At 40.6% G+C, this 27,054-nt stretch overlaps 1 protein-coding gene across 1 annotated transcript in view; it reads right to left on the bottom strand.

Annotated features, from left to right (window-relative positions):
• The window catches only part of LOC126483942 (V-type proton ATPase 116 kDa subunit a 1-like), a 195,985-nt gene that overhangs the window by 148,106 nt on the left and 20,825 nt on the right, over positions 1-27,054 (bottom strand). The window contains exon 2 of the mRNA XM_050107230.1: positions 695-871. Within this exon, the coding sequence (XP_049963187.1) occupies positions 695-871 (177 nt within the window). The remainder of the gene's footprint in view (positions 1-694; positions 872-27,054) is intronic.

Below are 27,054 nucleotides of genomic sequence, written 5' to 3'. Positions count from 1 at the left end.
AACATGCCAAACAGCACTAGTCTTTTTTTTTTAACAAACAATATTTGATTGACACATGTTGTTCCATTTTAACTACACAATAGACACTGTACACTGTGAAACATGAAACATTCATTCCTCTTGACAAATATAAACCACACAGAAGTGGGACTTCTCATGTCTGGAGTCTTTGGGATCTAACAAGGGGATTTCCATAAGTGCTGTAAATCCAAATTTCATGAGGAGTTGGCCAATCTCATTATTTTGTTATGTTTTTATTTTGGTTGAAATAGAGTAGATTGGGGAATTCTATTTTAAATCAACACATTTTAGTTCCTACTCCAAACACCAATATAATGTGTTTACAACAGCAGGGTTTTCATATTGCTTAATACCAGAATTATAAAGCTATAAAGGATAATAATTGTTGTATAATGGGCATGTCACACAATAACACACAGTTTAAATACTAGTATTATAGTTAGAAATAAGAGAGCTTGGAGCAATAAACTGGCTGAAGCACTGACTAGCAATATCACATCTAGTGCAGTCAGCATATGATAAGATGCAGGAACAGATACTATGATACTGAAGCAAAGTCATGGAACATCTGTATCTGCTGCAGATATTGTTGTGAGCCAATAAACTGGGTTCTGCATATTTTGTAAGACAAATGACACTGGACGCTGTCTGATGGTATAGCACAACCACTTACCTCCAGATCGACAAGCTCTCTTGGGTTAGGTGCCTTTGGGTTGTCCTCTACATCAGGAATTGGTACTTCATCCTTGATGATCTCAGCCTCAAAAAATCGTAGCTTGCGTTCAAGCTCATCACATAGTCGAACTTCATTAACAAACTTGCGCAACATGACATTCACATCATGATTTAGCTACAGGCAGGGAAAAAGTAAAAATTCAATGGGTTAGTGCATTCTGAATGATTGATGTAAATGAGCATAATAATACATGTTTACAGATATTCTCAAATATATAAATCTACACTAGCAGAAAACTAAAAACGACTGTTATAAGATGTGAAAGGCAGTGACAGACAACACTAACAACAAGGTGCTGTGAGCAAAGAAGAGAGCATACAGTGGTGTTGTAGTCTCCAACCCAAAGACTGGTATCATATAGCTATCCATGCTACTCCTCCCTTCATGTGCCAGGCTCTTCACTTCTCCATAACTATTGCAACCTACATCCATTTGAACTTGTTTACTATAGTACTGTAGTCTTCCTTTATAATTTGTACCCCCACAGTTCCATTACCAAACCGACCTTCCTTAAGATCTCACTCGGAATGTGTTACTCATATATCAACCAACCCTGTCTTTTACTCAAGTTGTGCATTTTATCTCCCAAATTAAATTCAGGACCTTATCATTAGTCATCTGATCTACACATATGATCTTCAGCATTCTTCTATAGCTCAATGCATCAAAAGCTTCTACACTCATCTTGCCTTAACCGTTCATCATCCATACACTGAGGTGACAAAAGTCATGCAATAGCGATAAACACATACACAGATGGCTGTAGTATTGCTCACACAGGGTCTAAAAGGTAGTGTATTGCCAGAGCTGTCATTTGTACTCGGCTGATTCATGTGAAAAAGTTTCTGAAGTGATTGTGGCCTCACAACAAGAATTAACAGACTTTGAACATGGTATGGTAGTTGGGGCTAGATGCATGGGACATTCCAGTTTGGAAATCATTAGGGGATTCCAAGATCCACAATTTCAAGAGTATGCCAAGAATGCCAAATTTCAGGTATTACCTCATACCATGGACAATGCAGTGGCCGACATCCTTCACTTAACGACCGAAAGCAGCAGCATGTGCATAGCGTTGTGTTGCGAAATCCACTATTGAGGGATGAAATACAGCATTAAATTCAAAGTTGTAAGCAAGACACTGGTTGGGAAGAAGATGGAGGAGCTGGTGCAATCGGGTATTCAAACAGAGGCAGGCTGGCAATGGTCAGTGCACAGGCTAAGTACACATGGAAACAGCCTCTAGTCGGTAAGCGCGTGACCGAGGTCCTGTATAGCAGTTCATGACTGTGACACAAGTGCCTCATGAGTTTCCCATATATGGTAATATACACTCCTCATTGGCAATGTGCGTCAGAGGGAATGTTCTAAAAACTCGATGAGCATTATAAAAAGGGGACCCGCCAGAACCCAAGGAAGAGCACGGTTGGTAGTCATCTGGGACACTACCCCTGTACCGGGCATCGCCAGGCTGAGGATTTAGAACAATTAGAGTCATGTCAGGCTCGAGATAATACTGAGAAGATAGTCTCAGGACTGCAAAATAGAAGGTAGCTCGCAGTTCAAGTTACATGAAGCCATATATACTAACATTGTGCATTGAATAGAAGAGGCTAATGTCAGTAGTGCCAGAAGTGAACTTCCAATGAACTTTATCAGTATGAGTTTGATTAGACCTGAGTTTCCTTGTGCTGTACACCAAGTTCTGTGTCCCTGAATACCCTCTTTATCTTGTAGATTCTTTACAGGGACAGTTCCACATGCTGCCTACGCAAAATTTGCCAATCAATTACATTGATCAAGGAAAGCCCTCATAATTACAATGTGTCCTTCTCACTCCCTCTTGGGACACTATAGTTGTCACTGCTAGCAGACAAGCAACACTGCATGAAATAACCACAGAAATCAGTGTGAGATGTACAAAGAACATATCCATTAGAACAGAGTGGAAAAATTTGGTGTTAATGGGCAATGGCTGCAGGTGACCAACACAAGTGCCTTTGCTAACAGCACTACATCGCCTGCAGCACATTTCGTGGGTTCATAACCATATCGGTTAGACCCTAGTTGACTGAAAAACTGTGTCCAGGTCAGATGAGTACTGATTTCAGTTGGTAAGAGCTGATAGTACGGTTGGAGTGTGGCGCAAACCATAAGAAGCCATAGACCCAAGTTGTCAACAATGCACTGTGCAAGCTGGTGGTGGCTCCATAATGATGTGGGCTGCGTCTATGTCGAATGTAGTGGGTTCTCAGGCCCAACTGAACTGATCATTGACTGTAAATGGTTATGCATGGCTACTTGGAGACCATTTGCAGCCATTCATGGACATCATATTCCCATATAACGATGGAGTTTTTATGGATAGAATGCACTATGTCACCAGGCCACATTTGTTCCTGATTGGTTTGAAGAACATTCTCGACAGCTTGTGCAAATGATTTGGCCATCCAGATTGCCCAAAATGAATCCCACTGAACATTTATGGGACATAATCGAGAGGTCACTGGCAACACTTTGACAATTATGGGCAGCTGTAGAGGCAGCATGGCTCAATATTTCTGCAGAAGGCTTCCAATGACTTGTTTAGTCCATACCACATCAAGACACTGCACTACGTCAGGCAAAATGAGGTCCGACATGATACTAGGAGGTATCGCATGACTTTTGTCACCTCAGTGTATTTCACTTCTGTATAAGACTAAATTCCAGACAAATCTCTTCAGGAATAATTCCTAATATTTAAATTTATATTCAGTTTAACAAATTTATCTTTTTCAGCAATGTTTTTATTGCTGCTGTAAATGTGTATTTTATATCCTTTCTAACTACCACATCATCAATTATTTTGCTACTCCAATAACATAACTTATTTCTTGCTTTTAATGTGACATTTCCTCATCTAATTCCCTGATTTATATGATTAAATTTGACTACATTGTGTTATTTTTCCTTCAGTTTTGTTTACACTGAACTTATGACTTCTTTTCAAGACACTATCCATTTCATTCCAATTCTCGTTTCAAGTCCTTTGCAATATCTGACATAATTACGATGTTATCAGCAAACCTCAAAGTTTTTATCCTTAACTTTGAAATAGAAGTCACTTTCCAGATTTCTACTTGTTTCCTTCACAGTTTGCTTAGAGTACAGACTGAATAACATTGGGCACAGGCTACAATCTTGCCTCACTCTCTTTTCAATTCTTGCTTCCCTTTCATGTCTTTCGACTCTTATAACAACATTCTGGTTTCTGTACAAGTTGTAGGTAACCTTTTTCTCCCCGTATATTACTCCTGGTACTTTCAGAATATCAAAAAGTGGTCTCCAGTCAATATTATCAAAATTTTCTCTACATCTACAAATGCTGTAAACATAGGTTTGTCTTTCTTCAGTCTATCTTCTAAGGTAGCACTGATTCAGGAAACATCATTTTTGTGAAACACAACAAGCTCTTAATTCACATGAAGTAATGAGAGATATCAATAGAGGATCTCAAGTTGATTTCATATTCCAGATTTCTAGAATGCTTTTGAGGCCATTTCTCACAAGTGACCTCTAATTAAATTGCATGCCTATGGAGCATCATCCCAGTTGTGATTTCCTGTCAGAAATGTTGCAATTCGTAGTAACTGATGGAAAATCATCAAGCAAAGCAGAAGTGATACCAGGTGTTCCCCAGGAAAGTGTTATGGGCTCTGTACTATTTCTAGTCCTTATAAACAATTTATGAGACAATATGAGGAGCCCTCTTAGACTGTTTCCAGATGATGCTATCATTTACCATCTAGTGAAGATTAAAACAAATTATGAAATGATTTAAACAATATTCCTCTACTTTGCAGAAAGGTACAACAGGCGCTAAATAGTGAAAAGTGTGAGGCTATCCACATATGTAAATTTCATTTATAAAGTAAATAACACATAGCTAAAGGCTGTCAATTCAACTAAATACTTACAGATAACAATTACAAATAACTTAAATTGCCACAACCACATAGATTACACTGTGGGAATTTACAAACAGAACGCTTATAACATGCGAGAGTTCCACTAAAAAGATGTCTACACTACAGTTATCTGTTTTCTGAAATGGAAAGTTGCTACTCATCTTATAGCGGAGATGGTGAGTCACAGATAGGCACAACAAAAAGACTGTCACAAATAAAGCTTTCGGCTAGTAAGGCCTTCGTCAACAACAGACACACACATGTGCGCACACACACACACACACACACACACACACACACACACACATGCACAACTGCAGTCTCAGGCAACTGCAGTTGTCTGTGTGTGAGCTTTATTTGTTACAGTCTTCTTGTTATGCCTATCAGCAACTCAGCATCTCTGCTATACGGTGAGTATCAACTTTCCTTTTGATAATATTGTTACATTCCATTCTGGATTTTCCATTGTTTGATTGTTATCTCTGTTCTTCTAGATTACTGCTGAATAGTAAGGGATCCATATCAGATAGGGCTGACAGAAGACATTAAAAAAGTTCAAAGAAGGACAGCTCATTTTGTATTATCACAAAACAAGAGAGAGTGCCATGGATATGATACATGAATTGGGGTGGCAGTCATTCTTTCACAAAATTTCAGTTGCCAATTTTCCCCTTCCAAATGTGAAAATATTTTGTTGACGCCCACCTAATTAGGAAGAAACGATCATTGTAATGAAATAAGAGAAATCTGAGCTCCCACAGAAATATTTTAGTGTTCCTTTTTCCCATGCGCTCTTTGAGAGTGGAATGGTGGAGAAACAGTCTGAAGCTGTTTTGATGAACCATCTACCATGCCCTTAATTGTGAACTGCATGGTAGACACAGAAAGTGGATGTCAGATAAGTTGTAAGGACAATATCACCTCATGTGTTACTTTATTTCTTTAGAATTCAAACTAATCATTTTCTAAGTTGACTGCTATCAGTTTTTACATTCTTCTATAAATAATTCAGATTCAGTATTTTGCACTGTTAGTTATTAAATTTATGGTTCTGTACTATTTTTACCTGTTAGTACCTTAACTGAGGATATTATCCCAAAAAAAGGTCGCACTGGTCAATCAAGATTTAGGAAAGGTAAATCCATAACGGATGCAATGGACTCCCTCATAAAATTAGTCCTAGATGTGTTCGAGGCTAGGGACTATGCCCAGGCTACATTTTGTGACCTGAGCAGAGCCTTTGACTGTGTAGAGCATGACACTGTGCTGAATAAGCTCATTTACTATGGTTTTTATGACAACAGTATAAATATGATCAGGTCTTTTCTAGAGAACCGTCAACAAGTTGTGTGCATTGGTAGGGAGAAATCAAATTTGATTAATGTTAGGCATGGAGTGCCTCAAGGGTCGGTGCTTGGACCTTTACTGTTTATACTAATGATTAATGACCTGCCCTTATTCATAAATTCTCATACAATATTGTATGCTGATGACACAACTCTTCTACATAAAAGCTCTGATCTAGGTACACTGTAAACACTGACCGAAAATACCCTTACTCAGTACTCATTATCGTTCAAAGCTAATGGCTTCTTGCTAAATGAAAACAAAACCCAGACACTTTACTTTAGCCTCAAAGAGATTCCTAACTACCAGGAATTAGAAACTGTTAAATTTTTAGGTGTTACTATTGACAATAAAGTGACATGGGAACCACACATTAAAAATATGTTGGCTAGGCTTTCAAGAGTTATTTATCTCATTAGAAATTTAAAAAGACATGTTCCCAATGACTATGTGAGATCAGCATGTTTTGCCTTCTTCCAAAGCATCATCTCTTATGGAATTTTACTGTGGGGTAGTAGCTGTCATGTAAATGACATTTTACTTTTACAGAAGAAAGTAATAAGAATAATAATGGATTCTGATAAAACAGAACATTGTAAACCTCTGTTTATTAAATTGCAGTGTCTTACAGTAGTAAACTTATTCATCTACAATGTTTTAATGTACATTAGAAACAATGTGTCTAATTTTGTGTTGAGAAGTGATATTCATAGCCATAATACTAGAAACAGAACATCTGTAGACGTACCATATCATAGATTATCAAAATCGCATAACTCTTACCTAGTTCTTGGACTAAGGATGTTTAATAGACTAAGTGCTGACTTTAAAGAACTGCCTGTAAATATCTTTAAAGCTAAATTATACAAGCTACTAGTGAACAATCTGTTTTACACCATTGATGAATTCTTTGAAGATGAAAATATTGTATTCTAACGTGTACCTATTTTATGTAAACCAATTTACATTGATATAGTAGTTTATGTAGAAATATATGCTCTTGACTTTGTCTATTGCTGTAATCAGCTGAACAACAATAAAATTATTATTATTATTATTATTATGTACAAGTTTGAAATAATTTTAACTGATTTTAGGCATCCAAAGTAAGAGTTAAATGAGTTCGCAATGGATTTTGGCTTGTGCTAAGCTTTTGAGGACCAAAATATCATGATTTCATCTCAGAGTAGCACTTGCCCTCTAGTCCTCAATTACTTGCTGGATATATTCCAACTTGTGTCTTCGCCTGCAGTTTCTGCCTTCTACAGCTCCCTCTAGTACCATAGACGTTATTTCATTATGTCTTAATAAATCTTACCATCTCGTACATTCTTCTTGTCAGAGTTTTCCATATGTTCCTTTCCTCATTGATTCTGTGGTGGACCTCCTTTTTCCTTATTAGTCCACCTAATTTTCAACGTTCTTCTGTAGCACCACATCTTAAACACTTCAATCCTCTTCTGTTCTGTTTTTCTCACTGTACATCATTATACTCTCTTTGCCTGTGCTGGTCTGCTTGTTTGTCGTCATAGCTTTATCCGTAATTGGATACTTTGGTTTCAAGGTAGCAGAATCCCTTAACTTCGTCTACTTCTTGATACAGGTACCCAATTTTTTTTTTTTTTTTTTTTTTTTTTTTTTTTTTAAAAAGTCTCTCGCTACTCTGATTTCTGTTGCTTCTTATTATTTTCGCCCTTTTCCAGTTTACTCTTGGTGCATATTCTGTACTCCCAACACCTCCTGTAATTCTTCCTTAATTTCACTGAAGCTGTGTCATCAGCGAATCTTATTATTAATAACCTTTCACCCTCAATTTTAATCCCATTCTTAAACTTTTCTTTTACTTCAGTCATTGCTTCGTCGATGTACAGATTGAACAATAGAGGTGAACAGCTGCATTGCTGTCTTATACCCTTTTTAATCTGAACACTTTGTTCTTGGTTATTCGGTGTTGTACCGTCTTGGCTCCTGTATGAACTTTATATTACTCATCTTCCCCTATTGCTTACTCCTATTTTTCTCAAAATTTCGAACTTCTTGCTCCATTTTACATCATTTAACGCTTTTCTAGGTCGTCCAGTCCTACAAGCATGTCTTGACTTTTCTTCAGTCTTGCTTCCATTATCACACACGTCAGAACCGCCTCTCTAGTGCTTTTACGTTTTCTTAAGCCAAACTAGTCCTCATCTAACATATCCTCGATTTCATTTTCCATTCTTCTGCTTGGAGACATGAGCTGTTAAGCAGACTGTGTAGTAGTTCTTGCACTTAATGGCATTTTCGATTATAGCTCCTTGAGCAAATTTCCAAAACAGCAAAAGGAAAGCGCGTAAATTATCATGAGAATGGCTTTCTCAAAATTTAAAATCGGCTAACCCGTTTAGTGATAATCAATCGTCAAAAATCGACAGTTTTTATGAACTTGGCAGCAAAGTGAGTTACGCTCATGCTCTAACGCCTGTACCTAAAATTCGGTTGCTCCAAATGAAAAGTGTCATGCATGGAAGCTGAGCATCAAATTCTGCGTAGAAATAGTTCCTAAATTTTAAAATTCACTCACGCTGCTAAGCCTTTATTGTGAAGTCAGGTTAAGGTACTTTTGAATGCTAAATCATCCACATTGGTCCAAATATTCAAATTTAAGGGCAATTTCCTTCGGTAACTACCTACCTAGGTAGATAGCTCTGTTTATTAATTTAATTATTCAAGTAGATAATTTACAGTGTTCGTGTTAATTTCTTGTGTTTATGGTAATCATACGAGGAAGTACCCCCTGTCCCGCCCCCAAAAAAGAAAAAAAGCGGAATAACGTTGTCGTGGGCGGAGCTTGTGTAGTACGCATTTCTGTCCCATGGCGTGCACAGCGCAACTCACTACCAGTGCAGTGCTGCCGCCTGTGTTGTCGACTTGGCTTTTGATCTTCATCTGCTGCAATTCTTCTCGCTTGCGCTGTTTTGTTCTTGTTTTCTTTTTTATGACGGCAAGTTTAAGTGAACAACTTGAAACTGTGAAATTTTGTTTTCTTCTCGGTAAAAATGCTGCTGAAACTGTTTTAATGTTGAAAACAGCTTACCAAGATTTCGCTATGGGAAAAACCTGAATGTACGGGTGGTTTGCTCGATTTAAATATGGCGACATGTCGATTGATGCCAAATCCTCTTGCTTCCCCACCTCCCCTCTCTTTGCACCCTTCTCTCCCCCGAGTCCTTTTACATTTCCCTCCTCTGCCTCCTCTCATTCCCTCTCGCGTCTGCCCTTCTCCCCCTTTATTAGTCCTCTCCCTATTTGGTTCCCCCCCCCCTTTTCGTTTTTTCCTCTCCTCCCTCCTTGTGTTTCCCCCTCCTCCAGGTCCCCCACCCCCATATCTGCCTTTGGATCGGGAGTGCCATATTTGTGCCGCCATTTTCGTGCAGTGTTTTACAGTGTGTTTTTCCAGTGAGTGTTCCGTGTTGTGTCTTTTGGGAAGTGTAGCGAACAGCCATCATACTGTCACTGGGTGTGCTTTTTTTTATCTCTTCCGAACAGAAACCAGACTGTCGCCATGTTTTTTAATTGTGAGTCTACTATGTTACTTGTCTGATCCCTGTGTATTTTATCAACATTGCCAACCCCTTTTGCTTTCTGTTTTAACTTTCCGCATTTTTACGCCATTTTACACTTTAAATCACCATTTTATCGCCTGTTTTTCCTTGTTTCTTTCTTCTTCCTTTTTTTTAAAAAAAGTCTGTAGGCTGTAGAGCAGCGTAGTAAGCTGCTGCCAGCCCGCCCCCTTCGGGGGGAATTGAAAATCAATCAAGAAAAAAAAAATTGATACCAAACTTCGTTCTGGACGTCCGTCAACTGTCCGAATTGACGAAAATATTGAAAAAATTCCAAAGCTTGTGCTCACAGATTGTCGACAGGCAATTGATCAACTGCCAGAAATTAGTGGGTTATCTGGGAGCTCAGTTCAGCGAATTTTAACGGAAGATTTGGAATGAAAAGGGTTGCTGCCAAGTTTGTCCCTCAGGTTATGACTGACATTCAAAAGGAACGTCGACCTAAAAGATGTCATGCTTTCAAACAACAGCTTGAAACTGATCCAGATCTGTCAAAATCAAACTTATAAACACAGTTCAAAAGCTCACAACCCTTCAACAATTCGCCTTAAATTTCATGGATCCCAACGCCACTCCTGATAAGATCGGTGAGGCAGGAGCAAAGTTCATTGTGTGTTTGCCTATGGGTGGTAGCTCCAAACCTTTGAATGAAATCCGTCTGCAACTTTTCCAGAGAGCTTTATCGAAAAACTGTAACTTGATTTTGACAAGGTAGCGTCCCTCCTGCATGTGTAAGAAGGGATGACAAGCATGCTGTTTCTGCAGGAAGGAATCTGTAATGTGCTCAGTTATATGCAACGATTGCAAAGCGCTTTCCTGCCATAACTGTCCAACGGGAAAATACTTCCTTGATTTGACGCAAATCAGCGATGAGATTAACATAGTCGAGGAGCAAATCGATTTAGATCCCTTGCTGGAAGAAAAAGAACTGGTCGGCAATGTTTCCTTCCAGGACCATTTTCCCCAAAATTCAGAAAAACGACAAAAAATAAATTTAAGTAAATGCAAACACAGACTAATTGGTTAAATAATGCTTGTAAAAAATTTCTCTATCATCAATTTTGTATTGTAATTGAGGTATTTTACCACTTTCAAAATCTTTCATTTGGTAGGCACTTCATCTTCAATCCCATTTAATAACATCTTGAACTAGCACGGTAGTAAACATTAATACGTAGAGCTATCAGGGTGGGTAGGTACATAACTAAATTGTCCTTAAATTTAAAATTTCTAATGTCTGGGCGACTTTGGATGATTCGAGTTCAAAAATAATTTGACTTCACAAAAACGTCTTACCTGCAATTCATCGTTGCGAATACATTCACCTTTTTACTTGTATTTTTGCGCAGGTGTGAATGAATTTTAAACTCTCATGCTTGACAGTTTTCATTTGGAGTAGCCGCTTTTGAGTTACAGGCATTGGAGCACGAGCATAGCTGTTTCCCACTAGTTTCCTTAAAACTATCTCCATTGAGTGTCGCTAAACGGCTGAACCGATTTTAACTTTTGAGGAAGTCATTCTAAGTGAAATTTTATACTCTTTCATTTTTTTTCGAATTTTTTGTGGAATGTATCGTTTTCGAGTTACAAGCGAAAAACTGAAAAATGCCCAAAAGTTGCGTGGTTTTTCGGTCCTCAAAATTTTAGCACAAGCCATAAATAGTCACAAACTCATTTAACTTCTATTTGGGATGCATAACGTCGATTAAAATTATGTCAAGCCTGTGCATATTTATTGGCTGGCAAAAGTAGTTTGCCTAAGCTACCTGACTTGGTTCAAATGGCTCTGAGCACTATGCGACTTAACTTCTGAGGTCACCAATCGCCTAGAACTTAGAACTAATTAAACCTAACTGACCTAAGGACATCACACACATCCATGCCCGAGGCAGGATTCGAACCTGCGACCGTAGCGGTCGCTCGGTTCCAGACTGTAGTGCCTAGACTTCTTTACAATTTTAATTATTACATTTCTCGTGATGTCAGAGTGTATTTTACCTAATTCATATATTTGCATACAAGACTGAATAGTCTGTCATAGCTGGCTCACACAAGGATCTCTATTATTTTACTCCATGGGGTTTGTTTCAACTTAGGCCTTTCAGTGCCCTGTCAAATTCTGCTCACAGTGCTACATCCCCATCACATCTCCATCTAATTCCTCGTGTTTTTCTATTTTCATTTCTTTCCCTTTCATAGTCCTTCTATATATTCCGTCCATCATTTCAGTCTTCCTTTCTTTCTTTAACACTGGCTTGCCATCTGAGTTATTTATATTCATACAGTTACTTCTCTTTTCTCTTAACACAACTCATGAAGTTACTTTTCTGTAATGTATACCACGAGGTGGGGTGTCTGGAACCCTTATGTTTAAACTGACATTTAAGGCAAAAATAGTTTAAAATTTTTAATTGATGCTATATAGCATTTATTTTTTACAATTATTTAAGTGTTGTTTAAATGTTTCTAGTTCATTTTATTGCACTAAACAAAGCCTGCGACTTTTTACAATTTATCACACAAAAGCACATAATTTTGTATGGTTCTTTTAAATAGTACACATAAATAGACTGTTGGAGTACTAAATTTTACATTCTGAAAAATTATTCAATCTCTGTAGCAAATAAATTTCCAAATAAAACTAAATTCCAGGGTTTAAATTTGCGCATAAAAAAATCCACTCGACAGGCACAAAAAGAAAGTCTGTCAAATTGACATTCATTGCTGGGAACTACATTTTTGTCAACACTCGTAGTACATTCGATTTTAACAGACACTTTAAGTATTTCATTGAAGAAACAGACAGATCCCCATCACAACTTTCCTTAAGTTCTTCCTCTGAATGGTACTCTTGTTCGATAGTAGAATTGTGATCACTGGCTAATTGTAAAATCGTCGTCTTTTTCGTTTATTTCTTGATCTATATCACTGACACCTTCCTCCATTGACCGACTAATAATTTCATCAAACTCGGGAAAGTTAAAAATGACACATCTGTGCGAACACATCTTGAGTTTTACGGTGCCGTACTGAAGAAAATAGGTAGGTAGTTCACGAGGCGCAGTCTAGGAGACCCCAACACCTATCAGTAACACGTGTCAACAATAACACAGAAGGCGATAATGCAACCGACAACAAAACATCGAAGGCTTGGAAGTTTAAGGAGGGCAGGGGGAGTGTAGTAGCATTCCACTACAACTGGCCTTCGCGCAGTCTGTGAGACCACACCTCGTGAGTTGAGGAATATAGCCATCTTCATCCGAAATCTAATCGACAATATCAGATGATGTGTGTGGGAAAGTACCCACCAGAGAGTGTAAAGCTGACTGCTCTGCGGCCTTCCCATGCTAGAGGAATAATTCCTTTTCCCACAAAGTCTGAATTAGACGAATTGTTTACCATCTAAAATATTAATCGTTAACTGCCGCCAGGCCATGCCAGTGCTGAAAAATTGGAATGGTCGTTTTACCAGGCTTTAGGACAAGAAGTTACAGGATTAGCTGTAATTCGATTCTGAATGCCTGGACCCGGAAGCAGCGTTCCCTTGTTGTTAATTAAATATAATACACTAAAGTAACTCACCAAGTTTCGTTATGTAATTACGCTTCCTTCCAGCACTATGAAATCGCGTGACGTTTTATTGGACGTCTTCTCGCGATGAAGACGACAAAGCTGCAATGAAATGAATCGTGAGGACCACACTGACCCCATGTGGCGTTCTGTGAAATCAAACAATGCTCCAGAAAGCCCTGCGCTTAGCTATTGTTGACTGCGTTGAGAACGCTGAGAGGGGAATTTGATTCTGCTACAGTTGGAATACGGTTCGTAACCAGCTGAACAACAATGGTTCGAAGAAACTAACAAAGGAAGTCGGCACGACTAGCAAAGGTGGCATTTCTTTCGCTGCACAGAAGTGTCCTCATTATTATGGATAGTAGAACGACTGAAGGCCGGGGTTCTGTAATCGAGTGCCTGGCGTTAAGGGCAATTTCTAAAGACACTATGGTAACTACAGAAAAGAGAACCACATGTATGAATATCAAGAGCTCAGATGGAAACCCAGTTCTAAGCAAAGAAGGGAAAGCAGAAAGGTGGAAGGAGTATATAGAGGGTCTACACAAGGGCGATGTACTTGAGGACAATATTATGGAAATAGAAGAGGATGTAGATGAAGACGAAATGGGAGATAAGATACTGAGTGAAGAATTTGACAGAGCACTGAAAGACCTGAGTCGAAACAAGGCACTGGGAGTAGACAACATTCCATTAGAACTACTGATAGACTTGAGAGAGCCAGTCCTGACAAAACTCTACCATCTGGTGAGCAAGATGTATGAGACAGGCGAAATACCCTCAGACTTCAAGAAGAATTTAATAATTCCAAACCCAAAGAAAGCAGGTGTTGACAGGTGTGAAAATTACCGAACTATCAGTTTAATAAGTCACAGCTGCAAAATAATAACGCGAATTCTTTACAGACGAATGGAAAAACTGGTAGAAGCCGACCTCGGGGAAGATCAGTTTGGTTTCCGTAGAAATATTGGAACACGTGAGGCAATACTGACCTTACGACTTATCTTAAAAGAAAGATTAAGAAAAGGCAAACCTACGTTTCTAGCATTTGTAGACTTAGAGAAAGCTTTTGACAGTGTTGTCTGGAATACTCTCTTTCAAATTCTGAAGGTGGCAGGGGTAAAATACAGGGAGCGAAATGCTATTTACAATTTGTACAGAAACCAGATGGCAGTTATAAGAGTCGAGGGGCATGAAAGGGAAGCAGTGTTTGGGAAGGGAGTGAGATAGGGTTGTAGCCTCTCCCCGATGTTATTCAATCTGTATATTGAGCAAGCAGTAAAGGAAACAAAAGAAAAATTCGGAGTAGGTATTAAAATCCATGGAGAAGAAAAAAAAAACTTTGAGGTTCGCTGATGACATTGTAATCCTGTCAGAGACAGCAAAGGACTTGGGAGAGCAGTTGAACGGAATGGAAAGTGTCTTGAAAGGAGGATATAAGATGAACATCAACAAAAGCAAAACGAGGATAATGGAATGTAGTCGAATTAAGTCGAGTGATACTGAGGGAATTAGATTAGGAAATGAGACACTTAAAGTAGTAAATGATTTTGCTATTTGGGGAGCAAAATAACTGATGATGGTCGAAGTAGAGAGGATATAAAATGTAGACTTTCAATGGCAAGGAAAGCGTTTCTGAAGAAGAGAAATTTTTTAACATCGAGTATAGATTTAAGTGTCAGGAAGCCGTTTCTGAAAATATTTGTATGGAGTGTAGCCATGTATGGAAGTGAAACGTGAACGATAAATAGTTTAGACAAGAAGAGAATAGAAGCTTTCGAAATGTGGTGCTACCGAAGAATGCTGAAGATTAGATGGGTAGATCACATAGCTAATGAGGAGGTATTGAATAGAATTGGGGAGAAGAGGAGCTTGCGGCACAACTTGACTAGAAGAAGGGATCGGTTGGTAGGACATGTTCTGAGACATTGAGGGATCACCAATTTAGTATTGGAGGACAGCGTGGAGGGTAAAAATCGTAGAGGGAGACCAAGAGAATGAATACACTAAGCAGATTCAGAAAGATGTAGGCTGCATTAGGTACTGGGAGATGAAGAAACTTGCACAGGATGGAGTAGCATGGAGAGCTGCATCAAGCCAGTCTCAGGACTGAACACCACAACAACAACAACAGTTGGAATACGGTTCGTAACCAGCTTGACAACAATGGTTCGAAGAAACTAATAAAGGACGTTGGCATGACACGCAAAGGCAGATTTTCATCCGCTGCACAGAAGCGTCCTCATTATTATGGATAGGAGAACAACTGAAGACCGCTGTTCCGTAATCGAGTGTCTGGTGTTAGTGCAGTTTCTAAAGGCACTATGATAATTGCAAAAGTATTGTCTTACTGCGATTAACCACGTAGTTCTGCAACTGGCTAAACAAAAGATTTTGCGGAATCACGGAAAAGCGCTTCTAGAAGTGTATGGAAATGCTGTAACGAATAAGAATTCTGTATTCCTCCCTTGCGGCATCTGTCACCCACCGTCACCTTCACTGGTGCCGACGCAGCGGGAAATTAAAGTTACGTCCGGATTTAATACGCGTGTATTATTTTAAATCTCCGGTGGCGAGTTGTTCCAGTGAATTCACAAGCAATGCCCTGCAAGGTGCTGGGACACCGTTCTGGCCGAAATTTAGCCGTGCTGGGAGCACCACAAATTGCCAGCATGGCGACCAGCCGACCGGGGTGGCGCAGTGGCTAGCACACTGGACTCGCATTCCGGAGGACGACATTTCTAACCCGCGTCCGGCCATCCAGATTTAGGTTTTCCGTGATTTCCCTAAATAACGCCAGGCAATGCCGGGATGGTTCCTTTGAAAGGACCCGGCCGACTTCTTTCCATATTCTTCCCCTTCTCCACTTATGAAGGCACATATGATGTCTGAAAAAATACCATCAGCGCTGCCTGAGAAGGATCCTAAGGGTGAAATGACAAGATAGGCGTACTGACATTGGTGTTCTGGAAAAAGCAAACTTTAGTACATTGAAGCCGTGATCATCAAGCATGAACTCCTTTGAACGGGCCACATTGTTCGTATGCCTGAATCCCGTCTACCAAAACCAATTATGTATTCCCAGTTAAAGGGTGGCCAAAGAAAACTAGGAATACCACCGAAATGATAAGAAGATTTACTAAAGGAAATCATGAAAAGATGTCAAGTTGAAACTGATAACTGGGAAACTACCGCACTTAACCGTCCAGTATGGTGCAGCTATGTTGGGGAAGGTATTGAGCGCTTCCAGCAACTGAGGCGGAAAACAGAAACTGGCAAGCTCAATAAACATCATACTCCTCAGCAAGTGAACCTGATGCCATATCTCACAGAGACTAGGTGAGTAGCAATTTGGCATAGCGCGGTAGATTTCAGTGCCATATATTTCAGATTATCGTATCTATGTTACGCTTAACAATTCAAAGAAAAATAGCCAATAAATCCGCAAGGTGTCAAAAGTTAGGTTGTCCACGTGCTCTTGCGCTCTTACACAGCAGCCGGCATTGTTTACCAAGTGTTTTAGTGTGTTTGCGTTCGGCTCAGCAAATCCTTTCACCACGCAGTGTTCGGTAATTTTGTCAATTTAATCTGGCAACTCCATTCCCAGCCCGATGAGAGCGACTGTGGCTGCCAGAAGTTGCAGCTCTGTTTAGATTTCGCACCCTTCGTACCCCAAATCACCTATGAATTTAGTCACGTCTTCTTCCTGCAGTACTGTATATTTACAATAAGTGTTTGACATCGTTCCTGGTCCTGCATTTTTAATGGCCGACGGTGCATCGTCTTGAAAAAGATGACGTAAGTTTCAATAAAAATAAGTTAACCGTTTCTAAAAGCACTGATCTCTGCTTCGTTGGCTCCATCTACTCCATGATAACACATTCTTGCAGGTGACTGAAGTTTGAAAATTACACTACTGGCCATTAAAATAGCTACACCAAGAAGAACCCCAGATGATAAACGGGTATTCATTGGACAAATATATTATACTAGAACTGACATGTGATTACATTTTCACGCAATTTGGGTACATAGGTCCTGAGAAATCAGTACCCAGAACAACCACCCTTGGCCGTAATAACAGGCTTGATACGCCTGGGCATTCAGTCAAACAGAGCTTGGATGGCTTGTACAGGTACAGCTGCCCATGCAGCTTCAACACGATACCACATTTCAATAAGAGTAGTGACTGGCGTATTGTGACCAGCCAGTTGCTCGGTCACCAATGGTTCAAATGGCTCTGAGCACTACGGGACTTAACTTCTGAGGTAATCAGTCCCCTAGAAGTTAGAACTAATTAAACCAACTAACCTAAGGACATCACACACATCCATGCCCGAGGCAGGATTCGAACCTGCGACCGTATCGGTCGCGCGGTTACAGACTGTAGCGCCTAGAACCGCTCGGTCACAGAGGCCGGCTCTGCCACTATTGACCAGACGTTTTCAGTTCGTGAGAGATCTGGAGAATGTGCTGGCCAGGGCAGCCGTCGAACATTTTCTGTATCCAGAAAGGCCCGTACAGGACCTGCAACATGCGGGTCGTAACACATCTGAAATGTAACGTCCACTGCTCAAAGTGCCGTCAATGTGAACAAGAGGTGACTGAGACGTGTAACCAATGGCACCCCATACCATCACGCCGGGTGATACGCCAGTATGGCGGTGATGAATACACTCTTCCAATGTGCGTTCACCGCGATGTCACCAAACACATATGCGACAGTCATGATGCTGTAAACAGAACCTGGATTCATCCCAAAAAATGAGGTTTTGCCATTCGTGCACCCAGGTTCATCGTTGAGTACACCATCACAGGCGGTCCTGTTTGTGATGCAGCGTCAAGGGTAACCACAGCCATGGTCTCCGAGCTGATAGTCGATGCTGCTGCAAACGTCGTCCAACTGTTCGTGCAGATGGTTGTTGTCTTGCAAACGTTCCCATCTGTTGACTCAGGGATCGAGACGTGGTTGCACGATCCGTTACAGCCATGCGGATAAGATGCCTGTCATCTCTCCTGCTAGTGATACGAGGCCGTTGGGATCCAGCACGGCGTTCCGTATTACCCTCCTGAACCCACCGATTCCGTATTCTGTTAACAGTCATTGGATCTCGACCAACGAGAGCACCGATGTCGCGATACGACAAACCGCAATCGCGATAGGCTACAATCCGACCTTTATCAAAGTCGGAAACGTGATGGAACGCATTTCTCCTCCTTACACGAGGCATCACAACAACGTTTCACCAGGCAACGCCGGTCAACTGCTGTTTGTGTATGAGAAATCGCTTGGAAACTTTCCTCATGTCAGCACTTTGTAGGTGTCGCCACCGGCGCCAACCTTGTTTGAATGCTCTGAAAAGCTAATCATTTGCATATCACAGCATCTTCTTCCTGTCGGTTAAATTTCGCGTCTGTAGCACGTCATCTTCGTTGTGTAGCAATTTTAATGGCCTGTAGTGTACTTCTCACCTGTGGACGTTCTGTGTATGCGAATTGTGTGACAGACTGCAGAGTAAGTTCGTTTGCAGACCTTACTGTGACCTGGTAACATTTCCATCGCATTAGCTCAATCGTTCTTATGTTAGTCCACTTAACCCTAGAAGTGTACACCAGGATCATTGTTAGTTACTGTCGATGCGCCACTGCACGTAACACAGTCCGCTGCCGCCAATTCAGCATTGAATGAAACTTCGTGGAAGACGGACGTTCGAAATTATGAGAAACCGTTGTTCAATTTTACTGAGTTAATGAAAATTGTGGGATACCTTTGCCTGGCATAGTGAAACATCTCGACATGGCATGGACTCAACAAGTTGTCAGAAGTCCCCTGCAGAAATATTGAACCATGCTGCCTCTACAACTGGGCACAATTTCGAAAGTTTTGTAGGTGCAGGATTTTATGCACAAACTGACCTCTCGATTGCGCCCCATGGGACTCATGTCTGGCGATCTGGGTGGCCAAATAATTCGCTCGAATCGTCCAGAATGTTCTTCAAACAGTTGCTTGGGAACATGAAGTCCGTGAATGGCTGAAAACGGTCTCCCAGTAGCCGAATGATCGGTTCAGTTAGACGAGAGGACCCAGTCCATTCCATGGAAAGACAGCCCACACCATTATGGAACCACCACTTGCTTGGGTAGTGCCTTGTTGATAAGTTGGGGCTATGGCTTCGTGGGGTCTGCGCCACACTCGAAACCCTATCATCAGCTTCTGCCAACTGGAATCGGGATTCATCTGACCAGGCCACGGTTTTCCAGTCGTCTAAGGTCCAACCACGAGCCAAGAAGAGGTGCTGCATGCGACGTCGTGCTGTTTGCAAACGCACTCTTGCCGGTCGTCTGCTGCCACAGCCCAAATTTCGCCGCGCTTCCCTAACGAATACGTCCGCCGTATGTCCCACATTGACTTCTGCTTTAATTTCATGCAGTGTTGGTTATCTGTTAGCACTGATAAATCTATGCAGACGCCGCTGCTCTCCGTCGTTAAGTGAAGGCAGTCGGTTACTGCGTTGTCTGTGGTAGAGACAAAGCCTGAAATTTGGTATTCTCGGCACACTCTTGAAACAGTGTATATCGCAATATTAAATTTCCTAACGATTTCCGAAATGGAATGTCCCATGCTTGTAGCTCAAACTACCACTCGCATTCAGTCTGTTAATTGCCGTCGTCTGGCCATAATCACGACGGACACCTATCCATACGAGTCATCTGAATATAAATGCCAGCTCCGCCAATGCACTGCCCTTTTATGCGTTGTGAACGCGATACTACGGCCATCTGTATTTCTGCATATCGCCATCCTATAACTTCTGTCACTTGAATATAATTTGATAGAAATATTTTTGGAAATATCACTGTGACTTTCGAGTACACATTGTGTAACTGCACACACATTGTGTAATGCTACAGCATTTATGGGCAATGGCGAAACTGATCAATCTGCCGAACCTTCAAACAACGATGAAGAAAATGCAGTCGTAAACGGCAAGAGTGGTCACTGTTGGGACACAGTTGTTCCTAATAGAACAGGCCTGTCAGCTGCTGATAACATTGTAATTCACATTTCCAGAATTCGGAAATAATGATCAAACGGATGTATGACTTACCAACGGATGTATGACTTACCGAGAACACCTCAAAATACTAGTGTAATATGTGCATTTGATTACATGAATAGCATCTTCATCTAATTAAATTGCAAATAACGTGTTTTAGATCCGGATTACTTTCAAGTTTCTTCACTGAAAAATTCCATGTCATTTTTTATTTAGTCACGAATTTCCGATGCAGTAATATTGACATTGATTGAAAAATCACATGAAAAAGGTGAAATAAAATGAGTATAGTACATGAGAGTCCAATTTCATTATAAAATATTCTATTTTCAGGCAATTTCTCAGCAAATAATGTCACTGTGACCCTGGTGTACACCTTCGCGTGACAATTTCAGAGATGTTCACTACTTCAGTTAAGTATTCGTCTGTCCTCAGCATTGAGGATTCTTTTATGCCCAGTATTATTTTCCGCTGATGATGTCCTGTCATCATCTCATACAGTCATCTAAGCAGGGGTGTCCAACCCTTGCCCCGAAGGCTGCATGCAGTTCAAAGCAAGTATCAGTGCGGCGCAATAAGTGAGCATCTATTAAACAAACGTTTTTCCTTTATCCGTAAAATTCCGTTTATGTAGACTGATGAAAAATTGAATATTTTCATTTTGAATCTCCCACCACACAATGCTATTCTCTCATTAATCCATCGCGATCTTAAAATTTCGGCCCGTGCTATACTGTACTTGAACCTCAGAGTCTTGCTCTTATAAACAGTCAATCCGTCAGACGCACTGGTCTGTTGTCTTATGGTTACTCCAGTTGCAGCTACGGAACTACAGATTTGGAGGAGTATAATGAAATTAATTTATGGAAATGCAAGGATATTCTGTGTTATTCCTGTACAATTGTGACCAAGAATTTTTTTCAATGTAGTTCGCATCATCACAAGTAGGTAGCAGTTAGAAATCTTTATGTGATCTGCAATTTCTACCAATGTGTGCAATCTAACAGTACCGTAATTATAACAGGTTTAATTTCATATCGTATCCATTGCTACAAATAACAACCACATTTGAACTTGAACTTCGCTATAATGGGTTTAAACGAAATGTTTTTACTTTCCTGTGCAATTTCTACGGTAGCTGGTGGTCGGTACAAAGAGTTGGGCTTTAATTCAACTCAATTTCTTCATTCGACAGCCCATAGACTAGCGTCCTTCGCGACTGAATCATCTTCAGTTTCAGGAATTTCTCTGAAGTTAGGATGCTGAGAATGGTGTTCTCAGAAAGGATTCTGAGAATGGTGACATCGTATATTTTACAGAAGTAAAGTTGCTCAGTCGAGATCAGATGTTAAAAAGATTTTATAGCATAATTAATTAAATCAAAGCAATAGAAAAACTTTGCCAGAGCTTGGCGATGGCAACTGGATGGCACATTTAGCGGTTTTGGTAGATTTGACTGGTCATTGAGGTGACTTAAAATTGCGTCTTCAAGATAGAAACCTGCTTAGCAGTACAATATTTCAAACAATACACGTGCTCCAAACGAAACTGAAATTATGGCAAGCACAAGTACATGCAATTTTTTTTACTTTCAACGCGTTGACCAAACAATCTTGAATACGGGATGAAATACACAGCCATACTTTTCAATTTGATGCTAGAATTTGAAAATCGATTCCAGGATTTTCGAAAAATTAATGAAAATTTTTGTATTTATGCGACACCTGTTACGAACAATATAGGCACATCGCCAGAACATTTCAGATGGAGTGCCCAGAGTTGCAGTCTGAGATGCAACTAAAAGAAAATTTTAATTTTGTATCTTTTTGGACTTTTACAGATCATAACCCTTGCTGCACAGTCATGCGCTATTTATGTTATCTTTGTTTGGAATCACGTACGTTTGTAAACAGCTATTTCCAAGAGTAAAGCGCACAAAGAGTAAAAAAGAACCAAAATCTCTGATGAAAACCTTGAGAACACCCTGAGAATTCCAAACATTCGACTGGATTATAGTTTCCCAAATTCAGAGTCAAATGTCACATTAATTCCATCTCGCTTTTTTAGAGTAAAAAATCACAAAAAATCCTTTCCCTCGTCCCGCGACTGTTAACGCACGCTATTATGTCATTTCACCCAAGTATCAAAATTAAGAAACAACTACTATTCACTATATCACGATTTATGTACCAATAGCGCGCTTGGTCCACACAGTTGTAGCCTACATAGTCTCACGTATAACAGTGGGGTCCCTTGCTGCTACATCGCTACGGTACCACAGAATATCAGTGGTCGGCGAGCGGGTGCGGAAGCAAATATGCTGTTTGAGCGATTTTAGCTCCTGCCAGTGACGATGATTATGGGGGCAATCATCGAAAGCTTGGAACTTTATCAGGATTTGACGCGGCAAATAATCCGAGAACTTTTTTTTGCAGGGACTCGGTCGCTAAAAACTTCGTAATCATTTCACTGTGAGTACTTTAAAGCCTCTTACATACGTTTATTTTCTCTGTTACTTCTCGATGTCTTCATCTTCAGCAACCTGTAGCTATTCCGTCGTTGGTCTGTTAACTGTCTAGCTTTCATCCATGTCTGCTGCTGTGATGCAATCACATTATCCAATTCTCATGAGTTTCCAGCTATAATTATGCAAATGTCGACAGAATTGTACTTTTATCTGTTCTTCCTATGAGCTGAATGTTAATATCAGGCGCATTGTAAGTGGTTTCAAGACATAATGTTGCGCATATCAGTCGTAGTTTTTGGAGAAATTCTGCAACTTACACTAACGTTACGTGAACGTTTAATTCAGAACGAAGTGTCAGTAAACTACCAGTTCAAATTTTTATTCCGGTGCTTGCATTTTTACTTGTTTTATTCATACACCAATTTTCAGTTTATCAATGTGAAGAACTTGACCAACTAGCAATGCTTATTTTTTTGCAAACGACAGTTGTTCATGGATTTCGCGCTCGCAGGGTAAGAAGGTTTATGAGAATGTCACAAGGAGAGCAAGAGAACGATAGTGTTAAGTAGGAGTATTAAAGGCATTATGAAGCCACTACTGTTATAAATACATGCATTAGCGTATCAGATGAGATTAGCAGAAATATGATCGATTGTATGCTAATAAACAAGATCCACCATACAGAAATCCAAAATAACGTACAACTCCGAACAAACCATGAGATCAAGACCCGACGACTACTATTTTAAAGTGTTTGCTTCGTAGTGAGAGGAAGAATATAATGAAGGAAGAGGTTTCCTCTTACTCATGGAATCCTTATTTCTGCGTTAGTATTTGAGTTGTTTCCGCAATTTGTATGTGGGGCGGAAACGAAAAATCAACGCAAAACGACTCTCCATAGTTTTTTGTTAATTGTGTTTTAGAGCTTCGATGAACTCAAGAAACGGGATTATGTAATATCATAAGCTGATGTGTAAATTATTCTTTAAGATGAGACCGGTTTCGGTCTAAGGGCATTATCCAACATTGTTGTACAAATGAGATGAATACACAACAATTTCAGGTAAAAAGTATGTTTCAAAACTGTAATTAAGGTACAAGCATTACTTACAGTTTGGGTTAACGGCAAGAGTTACATTCATATGTCAAAAATGTGGTGTTACGATTCTGATAAATATTGCTTCGGAAAAATAGGTAGAAAAATATGTACACGGTACTAAGAATAGTGTAACATGGACAAAAGATGTCCATCGAAATCTGCTATGCATTTAAGGGATGAAAAACTCTATTTCACGCAAGCCGGACGAAGGTAAATATATGGACCTCTGGGAAATGATGGATTTTTTTTTTCAAATTATGCTGACTGAATTAACAAATTTAACTGAAGAACACATGTCTCTCCCTCTGGACGATTAAGAATCATTTACAAATATTATATTCTCAATATTGTGTCTTTTTTGACGTTCGTAGGTAACTCTTGCTGTCAGTTCAATCTGTAAGCATTGCTCGCATGTTTATTACAATGTTTAATCATCCTTTTCAACCTAAGTTTCTCATATTCATGGCGTTTGTACAAAAGATGCTGAATAATAGTCTCTGACCGAAACCAGCCGCATATTGGAGAGTAATTTCAACAGCAGTTTATGGTGCCACATAATACGATTTCTGAAGTATTTTCAGCAAATGTGGGAAAGCGGTTAGTGCTTCACTCATCTCGCATACTTAACAGACTCGAACCTCTGCAGAGCAGGTTACTGCAGAAGGGCAGGTTACTGCACGAGACTAAAAGGAGTAACTGAGCTCAGAAATATAATACCATGTTATCTAGTTTGCTATGGGTTTCGACCCCCATTTCTAGTTACGTTCCGCCTTTTTCTTCATCGCCTGTAATTTCATGTTCTTCCTTAAATTCCATATGCATTATTTGACCACAACAGACAAAACATTCCTTATTGCAGCACAGGGCAAAATCGTAGTGGAGGCCGTTTGCTGTCGCTTGTCTTGACCAGTGAAGAATAAGTCACAGGTTAGGTTTACCTGTTGTGTCAGTTGCCGTGTGTGATGTGGTTACAAGTCGTTTGAAAGCATTTGGAATGCCAGGCTAAAGAATAGTTCCAAAGTTCTATAACCCTCACTCCATAACACATTACGAAGGCCGGAGTTTAAGCCATGGCAATGATAAACAACTTGGTGATGAGACAGAATTGTGTCACCTCTCTTTATTTTGCAGGCGGATTTCCTCAGATGTCAATTTCGTCGTTCATCACAGTTAGTACTAACGACTTAGAGGGGGAATCTCATTTCATTTACGCGACCTCGTCCCTTGAGGTGACAGGTTTTTCAGCAAGTCATTTCATTGATACAAAGCTGGGGACTTTTCCTTCCAAGTCACGGATATTCCTCGAACTTCATTTCGGTAACGTTAGCCGATAGGCTGGCCGATCTAACTTGTACTGCTTTCGAATAACACCAACCAGAGACTTTTCTTTTTCTACCCATTCCTTTAATATTACACTGCTGGCCACCGTAAATGCAACACCAAGAAAGGCAAGAGGTAGCACAACAAAATTTTTTTGTAGATAACATGTTGACCAAGTATCAAATGATTACGTTTACAGACGTCTGTGACATGTGGTTCCTGCCAGAATCAGTAGCCAGAGTAGCCGCCATTGTTGGAGATCACCGCTGCCACACGTCTCGGCATTGAGTCAAAGAGACGTTGGATGTGTTCCTGGGGTAAAGCAGCCCAAGCAGCTTCCACACGTTGCCGAAGATCATCTGGTGTGGCAGCTGGGGATATAATCTGGGTCACTCGTTGAGCAACCATGGACCACATGTTTTCTATCGGCGAAAGATCCGGAGAGCGAGCCGGCCAGGGAAGCAAGTCAATCTGGTTATTGACGAAGAACCTTCGGACAATGCGTGCCACGTGTGGTCGCGCATTATCCTGTTGAAATATGGCTGTGGCCGAGCCCTGAAGGTAAGGAAGGACAACTGGCTCCAGCACCTCGGATATGTAGCGCCGGCTATTTAAAGTACCGGCAATGCGTACTAAAGGCGTTAAAGTACCGGCAATGCGTACTAAAGGCGTGCGAGAGTAATATCCAATACCGTCCCATACCATAATACCCGGTGCAAGACCAGTGTGGCGGTGCATAATGCAGCTGTCCAGCATCCTCTCTCCACGGTGTCTCCACACTCGACCATCGTGGTGCTGCAGACAGAAGCGTGCCTCGTCAGTAAAGACAACGTCATTCCATTCTGCCGTCCACATCCGTCTGTCATCGCACCATTGGCGACGGAGACGTCTGTGGTTCTGCGTCAATGGTAGACGAAGCAATGGACGTCTTGCGGACAGACCACTCTGCTGTAAACGGCGTCGAATGGTACGCGCAGACACTGGATGATGCGTTACAGACGCAATGTGCTGTGCTATGGTTCGGGATGTCACTGAGCGATCCGTCACTGCCGTGCGCACAATTTGCCTATCAGCACGTGCAGTGGTGCACCGAGGTGAATGCGATCGACCACGTCGGTCCATCGTACCCTCCTGCATCCAACGGTCACATATCCGCATTACAGTTGTTTGGTTTCGTCCAACACGACTAGCGATTTCTCTGTATGATAATCCACAACCTCGGTAAGCCACTATCCTTCCTCTGTCGAACTCGGATACTTGATCAAACTATGTTCGCTGTTGTCTACGAGGCATAACTGATCGTCTTGTGAAACAACCACAAGGTAAACACACGTGCCGAACGTACACTCGTCGAAATCGCCAAGCCTTAAATGGCGTTATGAGGTGGCGCCACAGGCGCGCGTGATGTGCGTCTGTGCTGAAATTCTAATCAGTTGCATATCTCATCGCTGCAAACCCATGGTGTAAATTTCACTTGATTCGGATGCTTCCTTCAGGGTGTTGCATTTACGGTGGCCAGCAGTGTATTTCGCTTTTCCAACATAACTGTCCTCTTACTTTTTTATTTTCTTTATCCATTTTTCCTATCTCTAAATATCAAACAGTCTTCGTATTTCATCTCTATTTTCGTAAGCGACGAAATTTTGAAACAATTTCTGCTAGGTTCATCCATAGTGATCTTCCCTTGTGAATGTTATCTTGTCCGTAGATATCTGTGATATCTTCGGGATGCAGCAAGCGTTCGTTCAAAGCACTTTCCAAGTGCTTGATTTAGTCAACGTTTTCCGAAGCCTAATGCAGGGTATTTGAGGACGCTTATAACTGGAAAACCTTCAGGATAAATGCTGGAGCATATTCAAAGGAATCTGAAACCGTATTCATGTA

Source organism: Schistocerca serialis, chromosome 6, assembly GCF_023864345.2.
Source record: "Schistocerca serialis cubense isolate TAMUIC-IGC-003099 chromosome 6, iqSchSeri2.2, whole genome shotgun sequence".
Classification (NCBI taxonomy): Eukaryota; Metazoa; Arthropoda; class Insecta; order Orthoptera; family Acrididae; genus Schistocerca; species Schistocerca serialis.
Note: the sequence above shows the minus strand (reverse complement) of the source record. Positions and strands in the feature narration are given on the sequence as shown.